Below are 21610 nucleotides of genomic sequence, written 5' to 3'. Positions count from 1 at the left end.
ACAATAACAATTTGGTAATACTTTTGCTATACGTAGTTTGAATCTTTTGCAAATGTTCTGATTGGCACAGTTGCATTCGTTCCACTATAGATAGTAGGATATATTCACAATAATAGAGCAAGAGGCGAAAATCAACACGGTTCCTTTCCACCTGTCTGTGGAAGCATTTTTGAAAATGCGACATAATTAAGTTACACAGACTGAAGTGATAACAGCAAGCAATAGATAACCACAAGCAATAGGAATCCATGGTCAAAAATTTATGAACATTTTAGAATGTGTGCTTGCAGTTATTCTTTTATTTTTTATTTGTATGTGCCTGACATAAAAGTTTGCAAGTATACGAAACAGTGGAAACAAAGTTGGAGGGTGGACCCACACACCATTGATAAGAAGAGCCTTCCTGAGCAATGTGAAATCCTGGCAATCTTGATGACCCACAGAACACAACAATAAAAAGAGGGGCAGCCTGCTCTGCTCCCAGAATCCAGGTTCAGATTCATTAAAAATTAAACACAAAGGTATAGCTGGTAAAATTATCCCTCTAGATCAATAATATACAAGCATAAGCTAGTGAACTAACTATATTCCCCAGAATACACAATTGTCTAACATGTTTGTTACAACATGCAAAGCATGTCCATGAAAGAATCTGGTAAAAGGAACATGGGGAGCTAAGTCATGTTTATCTGGCTTAGGGATTTATGTTACTAGCAAGGAGAAGTCTCTGTACCATCATGCAGGGCACAACATACAGTTGCTTTATGGTGCCCTTGGTAAGTTCTGATTGCTTCTCCTGTTGATAGCTCCCACAGCTTTGCAGTTGTATCTGAAGATGCTGCAGGGAACATATGACCAGGATTAAGTTTAACAGTCAAATCCTGAGAACTTTAATAATGTTAAAATGGAAATATAAAACACGTTGAACAAAATTACCCCTACAGAGCAGATTTCAAAGAACACATACTAACCAGTCACGAGGAAAGCTCCATCAACAGAAAATACACAGTCCCAAACCCAACGTTGGTGTCCTGCATCATACAACATAAGATAAACAATAAAATTTAGGCTAGTAAATTTCCACATTTATTAAAAAGATGTATGTTTTACAAAATTAATATCAAGTAAAAATATTTATGAAAGAAGAAAATTGCAATGCCAGTGTTACAAAATCTTGAGAACTATTAAAAACTTCAAAACACACTGCAACCTGTCAAAGTACGTTCCAAAGTAAAGCCGTCAACATTCCATATTTTTACAGTATGGTCAGATGATGTTGTTGCCAAATACCTGTAAGACAGCAGCTTTTAATTACTAACATGTATCTTCTTGAAATCTCATCCAAATCATGAGACACGATCTATATATTGTTGGCATTAATGAAGGAATTGAAATCAAACTGAGAAATAGAGAACTTTCACATCAAATATAATAAAGATAGCTAAACAAAGAACACAATAAGTTCCATACAGAAAAATCTACCAGGTTGTAGAGATCCCACATAGAATTAAATGGACCTTTTACATTACATATCCACATTGCACAACCATAGGGACATCTTTATAGGTCATTAGTTAACTCAGTTTGACTGCACCAAACAAAAGACGTGAAAAAGGTACAGGTGTTCTGCAACTGCTGAATGACTATTGCCTGGCAACAACTCCACACCACTACTTATGCTTAGACTCAAAAGTGGTAAGCTCCCAACGTTAGGGTCATCCCTAGACCCAAACCTAAACCTCGAAAGTTCACTCATGATGACCTTGCCTATGTATCCCTTTTTGGGAATCAAAAGTTCATAGTTCTTATACCAATGATAGAGAGAGTTCATCCTCTTCTCTTGTATGAGACCCCTGATGTGTCTTTTAAATCACAATTGTTAATTAAGTGTGTCTATAAATTAGTCCAGTTACACTAGAATAATAACATCATATTCCAATTAGGTGTTGGCTCCATACCAATCATTAGTGTACCAACACTCACAAAACCACATGTTGTCAATATCGTTCCAAAATCCCATGTTCATACACAGTGAATGGCTCAAGCATACATCACTTATACACAAGGTGACTAACTCATAAACGCATCACAAGATCAACAGTGAATAACTGATACACACATCATTGGTACCACAATGATTAGCTCATATGCACAAGACAAGTACAATAGCACCTATCTCAAGCATACATCACCTATATCTAGTGTGAACGATCCACACATACATCACATGTTCACATAATGATAAAGACCAACTGGCATAAGGGAAATGTATGCAGACTACCATATGCATCATCTCACTACCTAGTTCACAAACACAACCCTGTAAGTAGCTATTATCTGGAAAAGTAATGTTGGTGCATCTCATACTACACAGTGGGATACATCACTTTCCCAATCCACCACCAGCTATGACGACAAATACACATCTCATCCTACTTGATGTCTTCATTGGCAAGGACATAAGTACAACAATGTGTCCATACCTAAGGCTACTAATAAGACTTCCACAACTCATTAATTTCCCAAGTCATCAAACCACCGTATAAGTTACATATTCAAGATGTAGGCTAGCACCTATACTATCAACCATACGAACTAAACTAATAGTGAAACCAAAAAATGCTACCTTAGGCAAACACCAAATAGGGATCGCACAATTCCTCTAATACACCAATGCCAATACTAAATTCCTGCGATGGGTGGATCCTAGCATCCATCATTTGCATGCTACTGGCCTCCATCTCTTGCATGCTACTATTGAAAGCCTTTCTAAACCCTATAAAATCAGGTAGCCCTTGACATCTATCACTTGCATGATAGAGGCGAAAGTTGGCTAACCCTATGAAATCAAGAAGCTCTCGACATCTATGACATACATGCTACTAGTGAAAGATAGCTAACCCTATGAAACCAAGTGGCTCTTGGCATCTATCACCTACATGTAACTAGTGAAAGTCAACTAATCTTATGAAACCGGGTAACTCATAGCATCTATCACCTAGATGCTATTGGTGAAAGCAGAATAACCCTATTATATGGTTGAATACTTCTTTTGGTAGAGCACACTCTTTAACTCTTGCCACACTTATTACTCAACAAGAAATTACCTTTGTTCACACAAACCCATTAGGGTAAATGACGAGTTAGACTAGTTCCTTATACTCTAATCATATTGTTAATGTAATAGCTTTGGTCGGACTCCTTCTAGGCCGACATAGCAAATGCAAATGTGTAATTGGCCTATCGGCCTTACACATTTACCTTGTTCGACTTTTACACATAGCCGACTTTCATATTTATATTGAATCGGCTTGTTAACTAAACGAACATAACTAATATTTGCTCCGCCACATTCGAAGATGTATTAACTATAACCGATTTCTAATAAGGAGACATGAGGGTTTATGAGAAGCCGACTATTGGGAAAGTCGTGTTGATTGGATACACACTTGTGTGGGTATATAGTTCATTACCCTCCCTTTAGATGGATTGAACAATTATCAAGCAAATCAAGCATCAAACTTCAGCAAATCGTATTCCTCCATAAGGAAATTGACATACTCCAGCAATCCGATAATCTCCTTCAGCAGTTCGTGTCTATTCTTCAGAGGTCCGATATATATCTACAGCAGAGCAGACATATCTTCTACATATTGTGATTTGCAGATCGGATTGTGCCATCAATTGGTTGATTATTGTAAAGACATCTTCTGTATTAATAAATAAAATAAGAAACTTTGTTGCTGGGTTTTTTTACCTTCAAGAGGAAGGTTTTCCCAGGATAATATTGTTAAATTTGTGACCTAGTTCAATAATCAGATTTCTAACATTCAATTATTTGTCAACATTAAGTAAACCATAATCAAGTAAAACCAAGAATGAAAACAAGAGAGTAAGAGACAAACACAAATACCCTGGGAAAACCTCCAAGGAGGAAAAACCCAGCACTAAAGACCCACAGGTCAGATTATGTATTCAATCTTAATTGCACCAATACAATACTTAGCTTGATTCTCCAGATCTGATCCCTTTTATTATATCAGATCTGCCCTTCTAAATACACCAAGTCTGCATCAAGGAATACCAAAAATGCCTTATATCCTCTTGAACAAGTTCGCACAATCCTCTTCTATGTTTCGCACCTTTAGTTGCAGAGCTGTTTCGCTGATTGCATGAGAGATGAAGTGAGTGAATTGAGTTTGCATTTTAACTTTATTTATATGAGCTTTTAACCCATATACTCCAAGTCGGCCTTAATCATTTTGGTGCCAATTTGTTTTATGGAGGTGTGGTGCATATTTAGTGCGGCGTGGACATATGGGGCCGGTCTTGTCTTGGGGGCATGTTACCCCTTTAAGATAGGACCCAGTCCTATGTGGGTTCGGATGTTGCCTTAAGGCAATCCGAACCCATCTTACCTAGTTATAAACAACACTCCCTCTTAACTAGGGAAGAAAAGAATACATAATCTGAACCTTTAGATTTCCATCTAGCACACAAGCATAGAATTACATCTTCCACCTAGCACACGAGCATAGGATGGTTCTAGCACACAAGCATAGAAAGTGTAATACACAAGTGGGTCTTTACATAATTACAATTTTCCATCTAGAACACAAGCATAGATTGGATACTTTTCGTTCTTGCACACAAGCAAAGAATGATCAAAGCGTTGCAGATAGAGTCACTAAGATTGAAACTCCCTCTCAACCACGGTTTCATTTTCCACAATACCAAGTCTGTCTCTGAAGTATTCGAACTTCACTCTGGATAAGGGTTTGGTAAGGATATCTGCAACCTGTTGATCTGTGCTAATGTACTTTAGTTGAATGGTGCCTCTTTGCACCATATCCCAAATGAAGTGATAGTGTGTTTCCACATGTTTGGACCAGTCATGGAATACAGGATTTACTGACATCTTTATATAGCTTTGATTATCACAATGAATGGTGGTAGGACCACTAGATTGACCAAATAATCCAACAAGGAGTTTGTGAAGCCACATTGCTTCTCTGGGTGCAAAAGATGTTGCAATGTATTCAGCTTCTACAGTGCTTAATGCTACCGAAGATTGCTTTCTACATGCCCAAGAGATTACTACAGAGCCCAAATTGAAGCAGATACCCGAAGTACTTTTCCTGTCCTTGACACTTCCTGCCCAATCTGAATCTGAATAGCCTTCCAAGAAGATTGAGGTATTAAGTGAATACTTCAGCCCATAACCAATAGTGCCACGCATGTATCTTAGAATGTGCTTGGCAGGAACCAGGTGAACAAGTTTAGGCAAGCTCATGAACTGATTGAGGGAATTCACAGCATAACAGATATCTGGCCTAGTATTGACTAGATACATCAAGGATCCAATCAACTGCCTGTACTCAGATGGATCTGCAAAATCAGAGTTAGCTGCAGAAACACTTAACTTCTTTAAGTTAGATTCCATAGGAGTGGACATGGGTTTACAATCCATCAATCTAAATCTTTTCAGAATATCAATAGTATACTTTCCTTGATTTAGAAAAATTTCATTGGGTTTTTGCCATACTTCTAACCCTAGGAAGTAATGCATTAGTCCTAAATCCTTCATTTCAAATTCTGAGGCAAATTCTTTCTTACATCTTATGATTAATTTATTTTCACCAATGAGAAATAAATCATCCACATACAAAACCAAAATAAGCATATCATCATTATAAATCTTCAAGTAAATGTTAGCATCAGCATCATTCTTACAAAATCCTAAGCTTAGTAAGTACTTATCAATTCTTTCATACCAAGCACGAGGAGCCTGTTTGAGCCCATATAAGGCTTTCTTCAACCTGCAGACACGAGAATCTCTTTTATGGATTACATAACTTTCTGGTTGCTCAATATAAACTTCTTCCTCAATGACACCATTGAGGAAGGTTGTCTTAACATCCATTTGATGTAGCTCCCAACCTTTGGCTGCAGCAATAGCTATTATAGATCTAATAGAAGTATATCTAGCAACAAGAGCAAAAGTTTCTTCATAATCTATTCCTTCCTTTTGAGAAAAACCACGGGCTACAAATCTAGCTTTATATTTTTCAATACTACCATCAGCATTATGCTTAATTTTAAACAACCATTTAGAAGAAACAACAGACTTACCTTTGGGTCTGGGTACAATGTCCCAGACATCATTCTTGATGATAGACCCATACTCTTCATCCATGGCTGATTTCCAAGCATGATGGGACATAGCTTCTTCGACATTGTGAGGTTCAGACTCAATGATATTACACATCACAGAAATGTAGTTGGCGTGATTTTGGAGTCTCTTGCTATCTCTAAAGGTTCCTCTGGGAGCAGCAAATCCTTCAGCATCTTGAATAGTGTTTCTAACCCAAAGTGGTCTCTTTTTGCATACCACAATATCCTTAGGTAAATCAGTAAAGTCCATGGGTTCTGCTGGGTCATCCTGAACTTCCTGATCCGGGAGGTCAGTGGACTCCTTCTGTATCTCAGGGTTAGCATCAACTTTTGAATCTTGATTTTCAATCACCATATCATTATTATCAGATAATGAACCTTTAGATCTTTTGAAAGCAATATCTTCTTCAAAAGTTACATCTCTACTTACCTCAACATACCTTTGATCTGAAATGTAAATCCTGAAGGCTTTGGAAGATTCACTGTATCCCACTAAGATGCCTTTCTTTCCAGAAGGATCCAACTTGGTTCGTTTTTCTTTAGGCACATGAACATACACCGAGCTCCCGAATATCCTTAGGTGGTTGATGTCAGCTTTGATTCTTGTAAAGGCTTCTTCAGGAGTTACATTCTTTAGAGCACGATGAGGACATCTATTCTGAATGTAAACTGTTGTTTTGGATGCTTCCTCCCATAGAAAAGGTTGCAGGTCTTGATCATGAATCATGGCTCTTGCAGCTTCAACAATGGTCCTGTTCTTTCTTTTAGCAACTTTGCTGAGGATTGTAGGGAACACAAAACTCCCTCTTAATTCCTGCCTTAATACAAAAATCATAGAAACAACCTGAGGTGTACTCACCTCCATTGTCAGACCTTAAACATTTAATTCGATTTCCAGTAGTGTTTTCAACTAAGGCTTTGAATTCTTTAAATCTGTTTAGGACTTCTTCAGACTGTTTAGATTTAAGAAAGTAAATCCATGTTTTCCTAGAGAAATCATCTATGAAGATAACATAATAAAGGAAGCCGCTAGGAGATGCTACAGACATGGGACCACATAAATTTGAATGAATAAGCTCTAACTTTTCTTTAGCCCTACTATCACTTTTATGAAAAGGGTTCTTTACATTCTTACCCATTGCACAACCTTTACAAGCATCATCATGAGATAAACTAAGTTTAGGCATACCTTTAACCATTTTACCGAGAGTGGGAAGAGCTTGAAAGTGTAGATGTCCAAGTCTTCTATGCCATAGCTCACATGATTCAGGGGCCTCATGGATGAGAGCTTGAATTGGATTAGCTGCAAGCTTATATAAACTATCACATCTATTTCCAATAACACGAGCAGTTTTGAAATTAGATTTCTTAGACCAAGCAAGTACTTTCCCTTCAAAAAATGCTCATTGCAAACTCTTATCTTCTAAGGCAGAAATGGAAATAAGATTTCTTTTAATACCAGGCACAAAAAGGATATCATAGAGTTGTAAGGAAATACGAGAATCTAGTTTTAAAGAGGTATTACCAAAACCTTTTACCGAGTATCGAGCATCATCACCGATTACCACATGAAGGTCGGTATCCTTTTCAATCAGATTTGAAATATGCTCACGAAAACCTGAGATGTGTCTGGAGGCACCACTGTCAATTATCCAAGTATCACTGTCCATAGGAACATTGCTTGATAGAGCAGAGATAAGAAGATAGTCCTCATTTTGTTCAGCAACTTCATTTAAATTGACTTCCCTTTCCTTGGGATCATTCTGACAGTCTCTGGCATAGTGACCATACTTATCACATCTGAAGCAATGAATCTGAGAGGAATCTCTTGACTTCTTCCTTGGATCATAGAAGGAGGATCTAAAATTTTTGCTTCTCTTTTCTTTCTTCCAATGTCCACCTTTCCTAGATTTAGCTAAGAGAACATGATTATCATCTTTGTGAGAGTTTTTGAGTTTTCCTCTTACCTCAATTCGAGATTCCTCTTCAATGCAATCAGATTGAAGATGCTCAAAGTTGGGAGGATCAGCTCTTCCACCAATGCTACGAATAAATGGTTCCCATTCATCGGGTATACCATTTAATGCAATCATAACAAGATCTTTATCCGAAATTTGGCAATCAAGAGTACTTAGCTTGTCCTTTAGTTCATTGATCTTCATGAAGCAGGCCATGATTGAGTCTTCTTCTTTCATTTTCATGTAAAGAAGCTGCTGCCTTAGAGCAAGGGCCCTGCTGAGGTTGTTGACTTCATACATCCCTTCCAAGTGTTTGATCATTTCCTTGGCAGACGCAAATTTTGATATGACAATGACAAGATGATTCTTGACGGATTCAATTATGATCTTCCTAACCTTGAGGGAGTCTTTCTTGAACTGCTTCAGCTCTTCAGCATCTTCAGGAGGGGACAGCCTTTCTTCTTCTACGAATTTTAGCAGATCATTCTCTTCAAGGATCAATAGAATACGGACTTTCCAAGCAGCAAAATCAAGGGCTCCATCAAGTCTATCTTCAGCCCTCAAACCTGACATTTTAATCTGAAACCAAACAACAACTATATGCAACAAATGATTTACTAAAATCTGAAGTTAGTAACACCTTAGCTCTGATACCATGTTAAATTTGTGACCTAGTTCAGTAGTCAGATTTCTAACATTTAATTATTTGTCAACATTAAGTAAACCATAATCAATTAAGACCAAGAACGAAAACAAGAGAGTAAGAGACAAACACAAATACATTGGGAAAACCTCCAAGGAGGGAAAACCCAGCACTAAAGACCCACAGGTCAGATTATGTATTCAATCTTAATTGCACCAATATAATACTTAGCTTGATTCTCCAAATCTGATCCCTTTTATTATATCAGATCTGCCCTTCTAAATACACCAAGTCTGCATCAAGGAATACCAAAAATGCCTTATATCCTCTTGAACAAGTTCGCACAATCCTCTTCTATGTTTCGCACCTTTAGTTGCAGAGTTGTTTCGCTGATTGCATGAGAGATGAAGTGAGTGAATTGAGTTTGCATTTTAACTTTATTTATATGAGCTTTTAACCCATATACTCCAAGTCGACCTTAAACATTTTGGCACCAATTTGTTTTATGGAGGCATGGTGCATATTTAGTGTGGCGTGGAGATATGGGGCCGGTCTTGTCTTGGGGGCACGTTACCCCTTTAAGATAGGACCCAGTCCTATGTGGGTTCGGATGTTGCCTTAAGGCAATCCGAACCCATCTTACCTAGTTATAAACAACAAATATATGTGCAATTATGTGAATTGTTGTTCTATCTAATCTGATCATAAAACTTAACAAGGTATCAGAGCCACGCTGAAAGAAAGATCATGATCAGATTTTCTACAACTTCTAAGCATTCTCTCCTCTCTCTCTCCTTCAAGAAGTATCTACTAAGCCTCAAAAATGGTTAACGGTCTTAAAGTCAAGGATAGGCTTGAAGGCACATCGAACTTCACCTCATGAAAGTTTAGAGTGTTCATTGCACTTGAAGAAAATGATCTTCTTCAATTTGTGGAGAAAAAGGATTTATCTGAACCTGAAGATCACGAGGAGAAGCTTCAATTTAAGAAAAATGCCATCATAGCAATGAAGATATTAATCGACTCCGTGAGGGATCACTTGGTGCCTCTCATCTCCAAGATGACTACTGTGAGAGATATGTTCAAGACCTTGAAAGGTTTATATGAGATTAACAACACAAGTAGGGCTCTTGCCTTGAGGCAACAACTCCACCAAGTAAAGATGGCAAAAGGAGAATCAGTTATGTCATTCTTCATGAAAATTTCAGAATTGAGAGATCAACTAAGCGCAATTGGAGATCAAGTGATTGATAAATACCTTGTCATGCTAGCTTTGAATGGCCTTCCTCATTCATGGGAGCCATTTATCCAAAGCATAAGTGGAAGATCCAAACTACCTAAGTCTAATCGACTTCGTGCGGATTGCATTCAAGAAGAATCAAGATTGGCGGCTAGGGGAATTATCAAAAGTTCCCAAAATGAAGATACTCATGTTCTTGCCACTCAATCTACCAAGAAAGGAAAGAATTGGAAGAAGGGCAACTTCAAAAGGAATAGAGATCAAAGATCAGAATCCGCACCTGAATCAAAGAAGAAGAAGAAAGATCTCTCTCGCATCCAGTGTTTTAGATGTGACAAATTTGGTCACTATGCAAGGGATTGTTTGACAAGACCTAAGCATCAAGGGGCAAATATCAATGAAGTTTCATCTCAGAAGGAGGCAGAAGATAACTCAAATGGTTTTCTTTTCATATCAGCATTATCGAGCAATGTTCCTACGGACAATGATACCTGGTTGATTGATAGTGGAGCCTCTAGAGTCTAGACACATCACCGACTATCAAGAGCACCGTTCAGATTTGGTGGAGGAGTCTAATTTTCAAGTGATCATTGGAGATGATGCACGCTATTCAGTAAGAGGATTTGGTGCTACATCTCTAAACCTAGAATCTGGAGTTTCACTACACCTAAGTGAAGTTTTGTTCGTGTCGGGGATCAAGAGAAACCTTGTGTCTATTTCAGCCTTAGAGGATAAGGGCTATCAAATTGCTTTCTCTGAAGGAAGAGTTCTAGCATGGCTAAAGAACTCCAGCATCAAGACTGCTCATGTGATTGGAAATCGACATGAGAGTTTGTATAAGCTCTCCACTCTTCTAGTCCAATCTCTTCTTCATGATTCTTCCAGTTCCAGCAAACGTTGGCATAGAAGACTTGGGTATCTTCATTTCAGGGCTCTTCCATCTTTGGAAAAGATGGCGAAAGGTATTCCTAAACTTAATCATGTACATGATGGTACTTCTAAAGGTTGTGCTATGGGTAGAAATATTAAGAGTCCTTTCCATAGTAGTGAAAGTAGGTCTAAAGAAATTCTAGATCTTGTACATTCAGATTTATGTGGTCCAATGTCAATTCCATCCCTAAGTGGATTTTTGTATTATGTAACTTTCATAGATGACTACTCTAGGAAGACTTGGATTTATTTATTAAGGTCTAAAGAGTCTGATGAAGTCCTAGGTAGGTTTAAAGAGTTTAAAGCTCAAGTTGAAAATTTATCTGGAAAGAAAATTAAAGTTTTAAGGTCTGATAATGGAGGTGAGTACACCTCGGGTAGCTTTCGTGATTTCTATATTGAGGCAGGAATCAAGAGGGAGTTTTGTGTCCCTTACAACCCTCAACAAAATGGGGTTGCAGAAAGAAAGAACAAATCCATTGTTGAAGCTGCAAAAGCTATGATTCATGATCAAGACCTTCAGGCTTTTCTATGGGCAGAAGCCTCTAGAACAACAGTATATGTTCAGAACAAATGTCCTCACCGGATATTGCAAAATATGACTCCTGAAGAAGCCTTTTTAGGGTTAAGCCTGATATCAGTCACCTAAGAATCTTTGGTTGTCCTCTGTATGTTCATATTCCCAAGGACAAGAGGACCAAGTTGGAACCCTCTGGCAAGAGAGGGATATTTGTGGGCTACAGTGAAACTTCCAAAGCCTATTGTATTTACATTCCTGGTTAGAAACAAATAGAAGTAAGCATGGATGTCACATTTGAGGAAGATGTTGCATTCAGAAAATCAAAGGGTTCTTGCATGGAGATAGATGATGAAAATCATGAGACTCCTCAAGACATGGATGTTGATCATGCTCCTGAGATTCAGAGGGAGTCTACACAACCTGAAGTGAATGATGATCCAATTGAACCTTTGGATCATACTGATGGGCCTAGAGATATTGTTGTGACTCGAAAGAGACCTCTTTGGCAAGAAACACTATGCAGAAGGCAGAATAGTTTGCAGCTCCTAGAGGCACATTCAGAGAAAGTAAAAGACCACAGAGATTCTCTAGCTATGTTGCATTGATGTGTAATCTTATTGAGACTGAACCTTCCAGTGTTGATGAAGCCTCAAAACAACAAGTATGGAAAGATGAAATGGATGAAGAGTATCAATCCATAATCAAGAATGATGTGTGGGATATTGTTCGTAGACCTAAGGGGAAGCACATTGTATCTTCCAAGTGGTTGTACAAGATTAAGCATGCAACTAATGGAAGCATTGAAAAGTACAAGGCTAGATTTGTGGCTCGTGGTTTCTCTCAGAAAGAGGGAATAGACTATGAAGAAACATTTGCTCCTATTGCTCGCTACACTTCCATCAGGACCATCATTGCCATTGCAGTAGCTAAGGGATGGTAGTTACATCAGATGGATGTTAAGACAACTTTTATCAATGGTGTGATTGAGAAAGAGGTCTACATCGAGCAACCTGAGGGGTTCGTGATTCATGGGAGAGAGTCTCATGTGTGCAAACTGAAAAAAGCCCTATATGGCCTTAAACAAGCGCCTTGTGCTTGGTATGAAAGAATTGACAGATACTTAGTGGGTTTGGGTTTCTGTAAGAATGATGCTGATCCGAACCTTTACTTCAAGGTATTCAATGGTGATATGTTGATCTTGGTACTTTATGTTGATGACCTATTTGATACCAGAGAAGGTCATCTCATTCATAGATGCAAGGAGTTGACTTTAGAATTCGAGATGAAGAACTCAAGACTCATGCACTTCTTTCTAGGTTTGGAAGTTTGGCAAAAGCCCAATGAGATTATCCTAAGTCAAGGAAAATACACCATTGATATCTTGAAGAGATTTGGAATGATAGATTGCAAATCTATGTCCACACTGATGGAAACTAACTTGAAGAAATTGAGGGAAGTTGCAACTAGTTCAGATCTTGTGGATCCTACTACGTACAAACAATTGATTGGATCCTTGATGTATCTTGTCAACACTAGACCAGATATTTGTTATGTAGTGAGTGCACTGAGTCAGTTCACGTGTGAACCAAGATAGATACGTCTACTTGCAGCCAAGCATACCATGAGATACTTGCATGGCACAATTGGATATGGCTTGAAATACTCTTCCAGTGTGGACATGAATTTAGAAGGCTATTCTGATTCTGATTGGGCAGGGAGTGTTACTGATCGGAAGAGCACCTCTGGTTGTTGCTTCAGTTTGGGATCTGCTATGATTTCCTAGTGTAGCAGGAAGCAGTCTTCAGTGGCACTGAGCACCGCAGAGGCAGAATACATTGCAGCATGTGTGGCAACTCACGAAGTAGTGTGGCTTCGAAAGCTCCTTGCAGGATTGTTTGGACAATTGTTGCAGCCTACTACCATTCATTGTGATAACCAAAGCTGTATGAAGCTTTCAGTCAATCCAGTGTTCCATGACAGAACAAAGCATGTTGAGATTCAGTACCACTATATCAGAGTTATGGTACAAAGGAATGTTGTTCAATTGAGATACATTTGTACGGAGGAGCAGACGACAGACATTCTCACCAAGCCTCTTGCCAAAGTGAAGTTTGTGCATTTTCGAGACAAGCTTGGAGTTGTGGAGAATGAAGCCCTTGCTGAGAGGGAGTCTCAGCATCAATGATTCCTTGATATGTATTATAATTCATTCTTCTTTGTGAAAGAGAAGTTTAAGGTACAAGCCCTTGTTAATGCATTCTTCTCTGTGAAAGAGAAGTTTGAGGTGCAAGCCCTTGTTAATGCATTCTTCTCTGTGAGAGAGAAGTTTGAGGTGTAAGCCCTTGTCCCACCCTTTGCAAGTAGGCATGGTGGATCCACCCTCTGCAAGTAGGTATGGTGGATGTCATGTGAGAGACTCCATGATTTGGCACTTGTGTTTATTCACCCTCTGGGAGTAGCCATGGTGAACATCATCACATTGAGTGTCTCCGTGATGAGCACTTGTGTTTTTTTGCATTTCCATTCATGGGAGTAGCCATGATGGATCCACCCTCTGGGAGTAGCCATGGTGGATGTCACTATGTGACATAGATATCAAGAAGGATTCCTCCCTAGCTAAGAGGGAGTGTTAATGTAATAGCTTTGGTTGGACTCCTTATGGGCCAACATAGCAAATGCAAATGTGTAATTGGCCTATCGGCCTTACACATTTACCTTGTTCGACTTTTACACATTGCCGACTTTCATATTTATATTGAATCGGTTTGTTAACTAAACATAACTATTATTTGCTCCGCCACATTGGAAGATGTATTATCTATAACTGATTTCTAATAAGGAGACGTGATGGTTTATGAGTAGCTGACTATTGGGAAAGTCATGTTGATTGGATACACACTTGTGTGGGTATATAGTTCATTACCCTCCCTTCAGATGGATTGAACAATTATCGAGCGGATCAAGCATCGAACTTCAGCAGATCATATTCCTCCATAAGGAAATTGACATGCTTCAGCAATCCAATAATCTCCTTCAGCAGTTCGTGTCTATCCTTCAGCAGTCCGATATATATCTACAATAGAGCAAACATATCTTCTACATATTGTGATTTGCAGATCGGATTGTGCCATCAATTGGTTGATTTTGCTTCAAGGGTTGAAGTGAATTTATTGTAAAGACATCTTGTGTATTAATAAATAAAATAAGAAACTTTGTTGCTGGGTTTTTTTACCTTCAAGAGGAAGGTTTTCCCAAGATAATATCTGTGCAATTGTGTGAATTGTTGTTCTATCTAATCTGATCATAAAACTTAACACATATTTCCCAAGGGTATAAGATGCTACATTATTGATGCCAATGTAAATGAGGTATTACTACAAACTGGTTCGGGTTCGGGCTCGAGGACACAAACTCAGTTTGTGGGTTCAGGCAAAAAAAATTGGCCCTTTGGGTTCGTATATATATTAATATGTATATATGCAAAAATTTAAAGAACTATACAAAATTATAAAACTAAATACATTTAATAGTATGCTACTTCATCATTGATCAATGCCAAATGCCAATTGATAGTTCAAAATTTCAATAATATCATATTATGTCATATGCCATATAATATATATCAATGTATCATAGATTCATATATGTCCAGGTTCACAATTCAAATGAAAATCATTACAATTACAAAATTGACAGTAAAAATAATAATTGTCTTCTATCTTCATCAATCATCAAACGGATCTAGATCAAGATCATCATCATTTGCTCCAAGTTCAAATTCAAAATCATTTTAACCCAAAGCAATGCCACTCCCACTAGGTGCATCAGGTGTAGGTATCTCATCACCATCATCCATAGTGACTCTAGCCAGATCATCAATAGTTGCATCCAAATTGGTACACTCAGGGGTTACATCCCGATGCTTCATTGACCCTTCCTTGTATTGTTGTTCCTTATGTGTTAGAAGACACAAATTGGAATGAATATAAACCAAGTCTTCTACTCTTTTTGAAGTCAACCGGTTACATTCACTAAGTGGATAAAGGAGTATATACTCCAATTCCATTCAGTAGTGGAAGAACTTGCGACCTGTTGAAATTGAAGAGAAAATCAACAAAACTTAAAATTAAAAAATGCAAAATAAATTAAAGAATGTTCAATGCTAAAGTCTACAATACAAATGTCAAACATAAAAAGCAAATAAACTTACTTGTGATAGAATCTTGATTGCAAGAGGTTGGAGGAACATATAATCTTGACCATGGAGGTACCACCATGTAGTACCATCCATTTTGGATTGGTCATTCATGGCACAAGGACTATGACTTCTTCCTGAGATAAACAAACCAAACTCTTTCCTAACACTTTCCACCAATTCAAGACCTATGAAGAGTCTAGCAAATGCCCACTTGTACCCAATAGCAACTTCTGAATCTCTATATGGTGAAGTTCTCCTTGGTAAAGAAAGTACTTCATTGCATAGTACATGGGAGATAATGCATGTGCAAGGAGGTGCAATGGCATGGTCATCTAGTTCCAATGATGAAGAATGATTTTTTCCACCCTTTTGAAAAATACTTCTTTAAAGTCATTCTCTTTTTTGCTATTACGACTTTGATATTTTCAATCATGGTGTCCATGCCATCATAGACTTCCCCCAAACATGCTGCATCTGTATCACCATACCTTATCATACTCATGATAGACTCGATGAAATTCAAGACATATTTGACACAATCCCACCAATTGTCATCCAATATCAATGGCTTAACCTTTTGTGCCCTTTTGAATTTGATTGTTTACAAACATCCCATTGGTTACTAATAACCATGACACTCAATGGTTGTTTGACCTTCAAAAGTCGTCTCATCACTATTGTATATGATGCAAATCAGGTCAAAACAACCTAGGTTCATGTAAAAAATGTCAATAACACATTAAAAAATATTATATACATATTAAACATGGCATAAATAAAATTAAATAGATAAATTAAATCTACCTTCAGCAATTCCAACTTCGAGAAACTCTTGAAAATGGCTTGTGACATATGGTGGTTTGTTACAAACATTTGGATCTTCTCACCCTCTTGGTATATTTCCTTCACCCACTTTATTTGAGTGCCAATTGCTTGCATCACCAAGTTGAGGGAGTGTATTGTGCATGGTGTCCAAAAAATGTGTGAATATCTTTGCTCAACCAAAGCACCTACAGCCCTACAAACTTTTGCATTGTCTATAATGACTTGGACAACATTTTCATGACCCACCATATATATGGAATCAAAGAGGATTCTGGAAATTAACTCTACATCTTTAAGTTGCCCCTCACAATCAGCTGCCCACAAAAACATTGCCCCTTTGGGGGACACTGCAATAACATTTATTAATGGATGGTTTTTGCAATCTTTACATCCATCAAAAACAATAGAAACACCCAATTGAACCCAAGAATCCCTAATCAGTTTCAGTAATGTCTCTACAAAATTCTTCTCTCTTGCCAATAAGGTGGTGCGCACCTTTTCATACCCAAGATTTGTGAAACTAGAAGGTGCATTATTGATTGTTGTCACCATCTCCTGCCAATATGATGATCTTACCAAGTTGAAAGGAAGACCATTGACATAGATGCAACGTGCAGTTTTTTGCTCTGCAATACCTCTTACTTCCATTTTATATGTTTCAACTTTCATCCAACGGGCCTCTTTTGTGGAAAAGATTGGGATCATCTTGCAAAGCAGGTATCTCCAAGAAAGGATGATGGGAGGTCTTTTTTGGTAGTATATGATTTTTAGGTAAAGTCATTGATGTTTTGCTTGCAGATGGGTCAACTCTTAGTTTTTCTCTTCCTATAGCTTGATCAGCTTCTTCTTGTTCTCTAATGAATCCTGCTATTTGTGTTGTAGACAACCCTTGCTGATTTGGCCCTACACACATTTTAATCCCTTACCCAACAAGGCCACAAAAGTGACGTCTCACTTGATAATACAAGCACCTATAATTGGTTTTACAAAAATTACAATTCCATGCATATCCCCCACCTCTTGGAAGTTGTCAACTTTAAATTTTTGGTTTTGAGTCTTGCAACCCCCACCCACTAAACTCGAACTTGTTGCCATTTTGATTTTTTTGCTATTGTAAGAAATTAAACATTTGTAAATTAGAAAAAAAAAAAAAAATGCAAGATTAAACAATGTTAAAGCTAATGAAAGTATGAAAAAACATTATAAAAAATAGTAGAACTAGTTTATCTTTTTCTAAAAAAATTTATTAAAAAAAAAAAAAACTTGAAAAAATTCGTTAAAAGATCAAATAATAGGATTAAATGCTTACCTTATATGCTTGAATCTCCTTTGTGCAAGCTCTCCTCCTCCCTCAAGCACTCCACAAACGATCTCCTTCGAAAAATAATCACCTGCCCTTCAAAATGCCAAAATGAAAGCAAGAGAGAATGAATGAGCAAATGAGCATGTTTTAGGTTTAAAATATGCTAGCACATCGGGTTCGCCCCCTCATACCCCTGGTCCTGGGTTCGGGTCCGGTCCGGCTATGGTTCGGACAGGGTTAGTTTTCCACAGGTCTGGTTTGAGCAAGTTCGAACCAGGTCGAACCCGGGCGGCCGACCGACCCAAAAAGGCATTTTATGTACATTTTTTTTTGTTTGTTTTTTTTGAAATCCGCCAATGAAAAAGTGAAAAAAAAACCCTAAAAGTGACTTCTAAAACATAAACTTGGCTCATTTCTCCTCATTTGTGTTGCAAACAAAAGTTTTTGGCTAGCAAGTTGAAGAAAGGGTGAACAAAATTTGGCTTCCAAGATCAAATAGGAGTTGAAAACTAATTTTTGAAGCTTCAACAAGTGTTGCAACATCACTTCCACACATTTGCAAGCTCCAATTGGCAGCAAGAGGTAGGTTTTTGAATTTTTTTTTCAACTATTTTTGTTTCACAAATTGTCAAACATGAAACATTAATTCTCCCCCCTGGAAGTATCTTGACATTATAAGGCCACTTCCAAGAGGTGGGGGATTCCGTTGGAGATGCCAAGGATGTGGTATAAAACGTAATAGTTCATATTATCGGGTGGTAGACCATTTGTGTGGAATAAAAGGAAGAGGCATCAAAAAATGTCCTGGAAAAGATGGTAAACCTATACCAGATGAGACAGTGATGAAATATATTAGGGAGCATGAGGAGGCAGAAGAGAGAGAAGCCCGCAAATTGAATCAAACCACACCAAAGAAAACAAGGGGAATGCAAGCCCCATCTAATCCCAATGTAGTAGAAAACCACCCCTTCTTTTCCACAGCTGAACCTCAAAGTGAAGCACCCTTGAAACGCAAAAGAACAAAGGGGCCTTTAGAAACCGCATTTCAAAATGAGAGTCGAGACATTACTGACCAAGATGTAGCAAGGTGCATATATACAAATGGGTTGGCTTTCAATGTTGTTCGCTCCTTAGATTGGAAGCAAATGTTGAAAAGTGTTAATGAAGCTCCAAGAGGGTATAAGGGCCCAGGTTATGAGAAGGTATGTGGAACATTATTGGAGAAAGAGGTGAAGGAGGTTGAAGATGAATTGAAACCCATAAGGGATTCATGGGCTGAGACAGGTGTATCAATTGTTTCAGATGGGTGGAAAGATTCTAAAAATCATCCCTTGATCAATGTCATAGCGGTGTCCCCTAAAGGGGCAATGTTTTTGAAAGTTCTGGATTGTGAGGGTCAAGTAAAAGATGGCCAATTTATTGCAGATATTCTCATCTCCGCCATTGAGTTAGTGGGACCCCGCAACGTTGTCCAAGTCATAACAGACAATGCAAAAAATTGTAGAGCTGCTGGTTTGTTGGTTGAGGAACGCTATGATCACATCTTTTGGACACCTTGTGCGGTACATTCACTCAATCTTATGATACAAAGGATTGGGACTAAAATAAAATGGATCAAAGATGTGTATGCAAAGGTTGAGGACATCCACCACATTTCTCAAGAGATTTTTAGATCCTTTTCGAATTTGGAGCTATTGAAGGTAAGTGAAATAGTAATTTAATTTTACATTTCCTGATTTTTTTAATTTTCAATGTTCATAATATCATTGTGTAAGCTATATTGTGTATTATTCTTTAAAGTTTGGCTTTATTTTTAAATCATTTTGGCATTAATTTGTGTTATAGTTTGCTGAGACCCGTTTTGCATCAAACACAATCGTCTTAAGACGACTTGTGAAAGTTAGAGTGGCACTATGCAATATGGTGATCAGCACCAATTGGACTGTATGGAAGCAAAGTAACAGTGAGAGGGCAGCAAAAATTAGGGACCAAACATTGAATGAGAAATGGTGGGATCTTGTGACATATCTCCTTAGTATCACTGAGCCCATCATGAGCATGATTCGCCATACCGACATGGATAGGCCTTGCATTGGTGAGATTTATGATGGCATTGACTCAATGCTTGAAAAAATGAAGTGCACTATAAATGCAAGAGAGAAAGAACCCAATGAGAAATTCTTCAAAGAAGTGGAAGCAGTTTTTGTTGAAAGGTGGAATAAGATGACCACTCCTTTGCATCTTCTTGCCTATGCCTTGACACCAAAGTATTATAACAAACAATTTCTTGATAAACCAGGAAGGATTACACCATGGAGAGATCTAGAAGTATCTAATGGGTACAAGGCAGCATTTCTTAGACTATATCTCGATGATGATTTGCGAGATACTGTTACAAATGAGTTCATAGAATTTGCAAAAGGGAATGGTCTAAGTGTTGATGCTCTTTGCCATAGAACCAAGAAGGATGCTCATAGTGTTGGTGTTGGAAATAAGCCACACCCGAACCGACGATGGACTGGTCCAAGAGGGGCCAGTAGCTCAGTGGTAGAGCACTCCAGCAGCGTATGGAGGGTCCTAGGTTCAAGTCCTAGCTGGTCCATGTCTCAACATGGTATCTGAGCCAGGTCCAGGCTAGGAGCCCCAAGCACACGAGAGGTGTGGCTTAAGGGGGGGTGTTGGTGTTGGAAATAAGCCACACCCAGACCGACGATGGACTAGTCCAAGAGGGGCCAGTAGCTCAGTGGTAGAGCACTCCAGCAACGTATGGAAGGTCCTAGGTTCAAGTCCTAGCTGGTCCATGTCTCAACACATGGTGGTACTTCCATGGTGCATGCTTCCAACACCTACAACCCCCCGCTGTCAAAGTTTTATCACAAGTTTAATTAATTAAAATTTATCACAAGTTTATTTATAGTTTACTTTGTCTTCATAGGTTGCTAGTAATTTTTAATTTTAATTTTATAAATGTATAACTTTAATTGTTTACTTTGTCTTCATAGGTTGCTAGTTCATCTGCTTCAAAAATAAATTGGAGCACATACTCTTTCATCCACTTAGTAAAGCGCAATAGGTTGCTATCAAAAAGAGCAGAGAATTTAGTATATGTGCATTCCAACCTATGTCTTCTTTCACACAAACGTGACTACACCCAAGGGGAAACGAAGATGTGGGATATAGAGCCAGAGCATACTGATTTGGATGCTCCCGCTTTTCAACTTCTTGCATTAACACTTGATGACTCGGATACTGAGCAAACTTATAGTGCAAGTGCAAGCGGCATTGGCTCATCTAATGTCAATGTCAATGATGAGGAAGAGGATGATGAATTAGAAATTTAGAGAATCCATTTGATGATTAAACTTTAAATTGTTGAAAGTTGAAACAATGACACTTGAATATTTTGTCATTTTGATATTAAACTTGATGTATATGATGCTATTATGGTGTGATCATGATGCTATGATTACAAATTTATGTTTGTTTTGTTGTTTATATGATGCTATGACATGCTAATCTTAATTCATGCTTATAGGCTGCTCAAATATTAATATATATATATATATATAATTTACATGTTTTTGTACTAACGAACCCAAACCCCTTTTCAAAATTTTGCGTACCAGTTCTTCGAACTCGAACTGGTGCCCGAACCTGAACCGGCAACCTAGAAAATATGTTATAGGGCGGTGGATTAAGGTTTTTTTTAAAAGGCAACAAAAAGTATTTTTTATTGTTTTTTAAGTCACTTAAAAGTGACTTTCCTGGAGGTGCACTTGGGTTCGCTCGGGTTCGCACCTGAGTGCAGCCCGGGGGCCC

The 21610-nt window shown here is 38.1% G+C and overlaps 1 protein-coding gene across 1 annotated transcript in view; it reads right to left on the bottom strand.

Moving 5' to 3' along the window:
* Positions 1 to 249: 249 nt before the first annotated feature.
* The window catches only part of LOC131044497 (target of rapamycin complex subunit LST8-1), a 99063-nt gene continuing 77702 nt past the window's right edge, over positions 250 to 21610 (bottom strand). Inside the window, exons 8-10 of the mRNA XM_057977827.2 lie at positions 1211 to 1290; positions 972 to 1031; positions 250 to 838 (exon numbers count right to left, since the gene is read on the bottom strand). Of these exons, the coding sequence (XP_057833810.2) occupies positions 711 to 838; positions 972 to 1031; positions 1211 to 1290 (268 nt within the window). The 3' untranslated portion in view covers positions 250 to 710. The remainder of the gene's footprint in view (positions 839 to 971; positions 1032 to 1210; positions 1291 to 21610) is intronic.

Source organism: Cryptomeria japonica, chromosome 9 (genome assembly GCF_030272615.1).
Source record: "Cryptomeria japonica chromosome 9, Sugi_1.0, whole genome shotgun sequence".
Taxonomy (NCBI): Eukaryota; Viridiplantae; Streptophyta; class Pinopsida; order Cupressales; family Cupressaceae; genus Cryptomeria; species Cryptomeria japonica.
The sequence above is the reverse complement of the archived record's forward strand: the minus strand, read 5'-3'. Positions and strand labels throughout refer to the sequence as shown.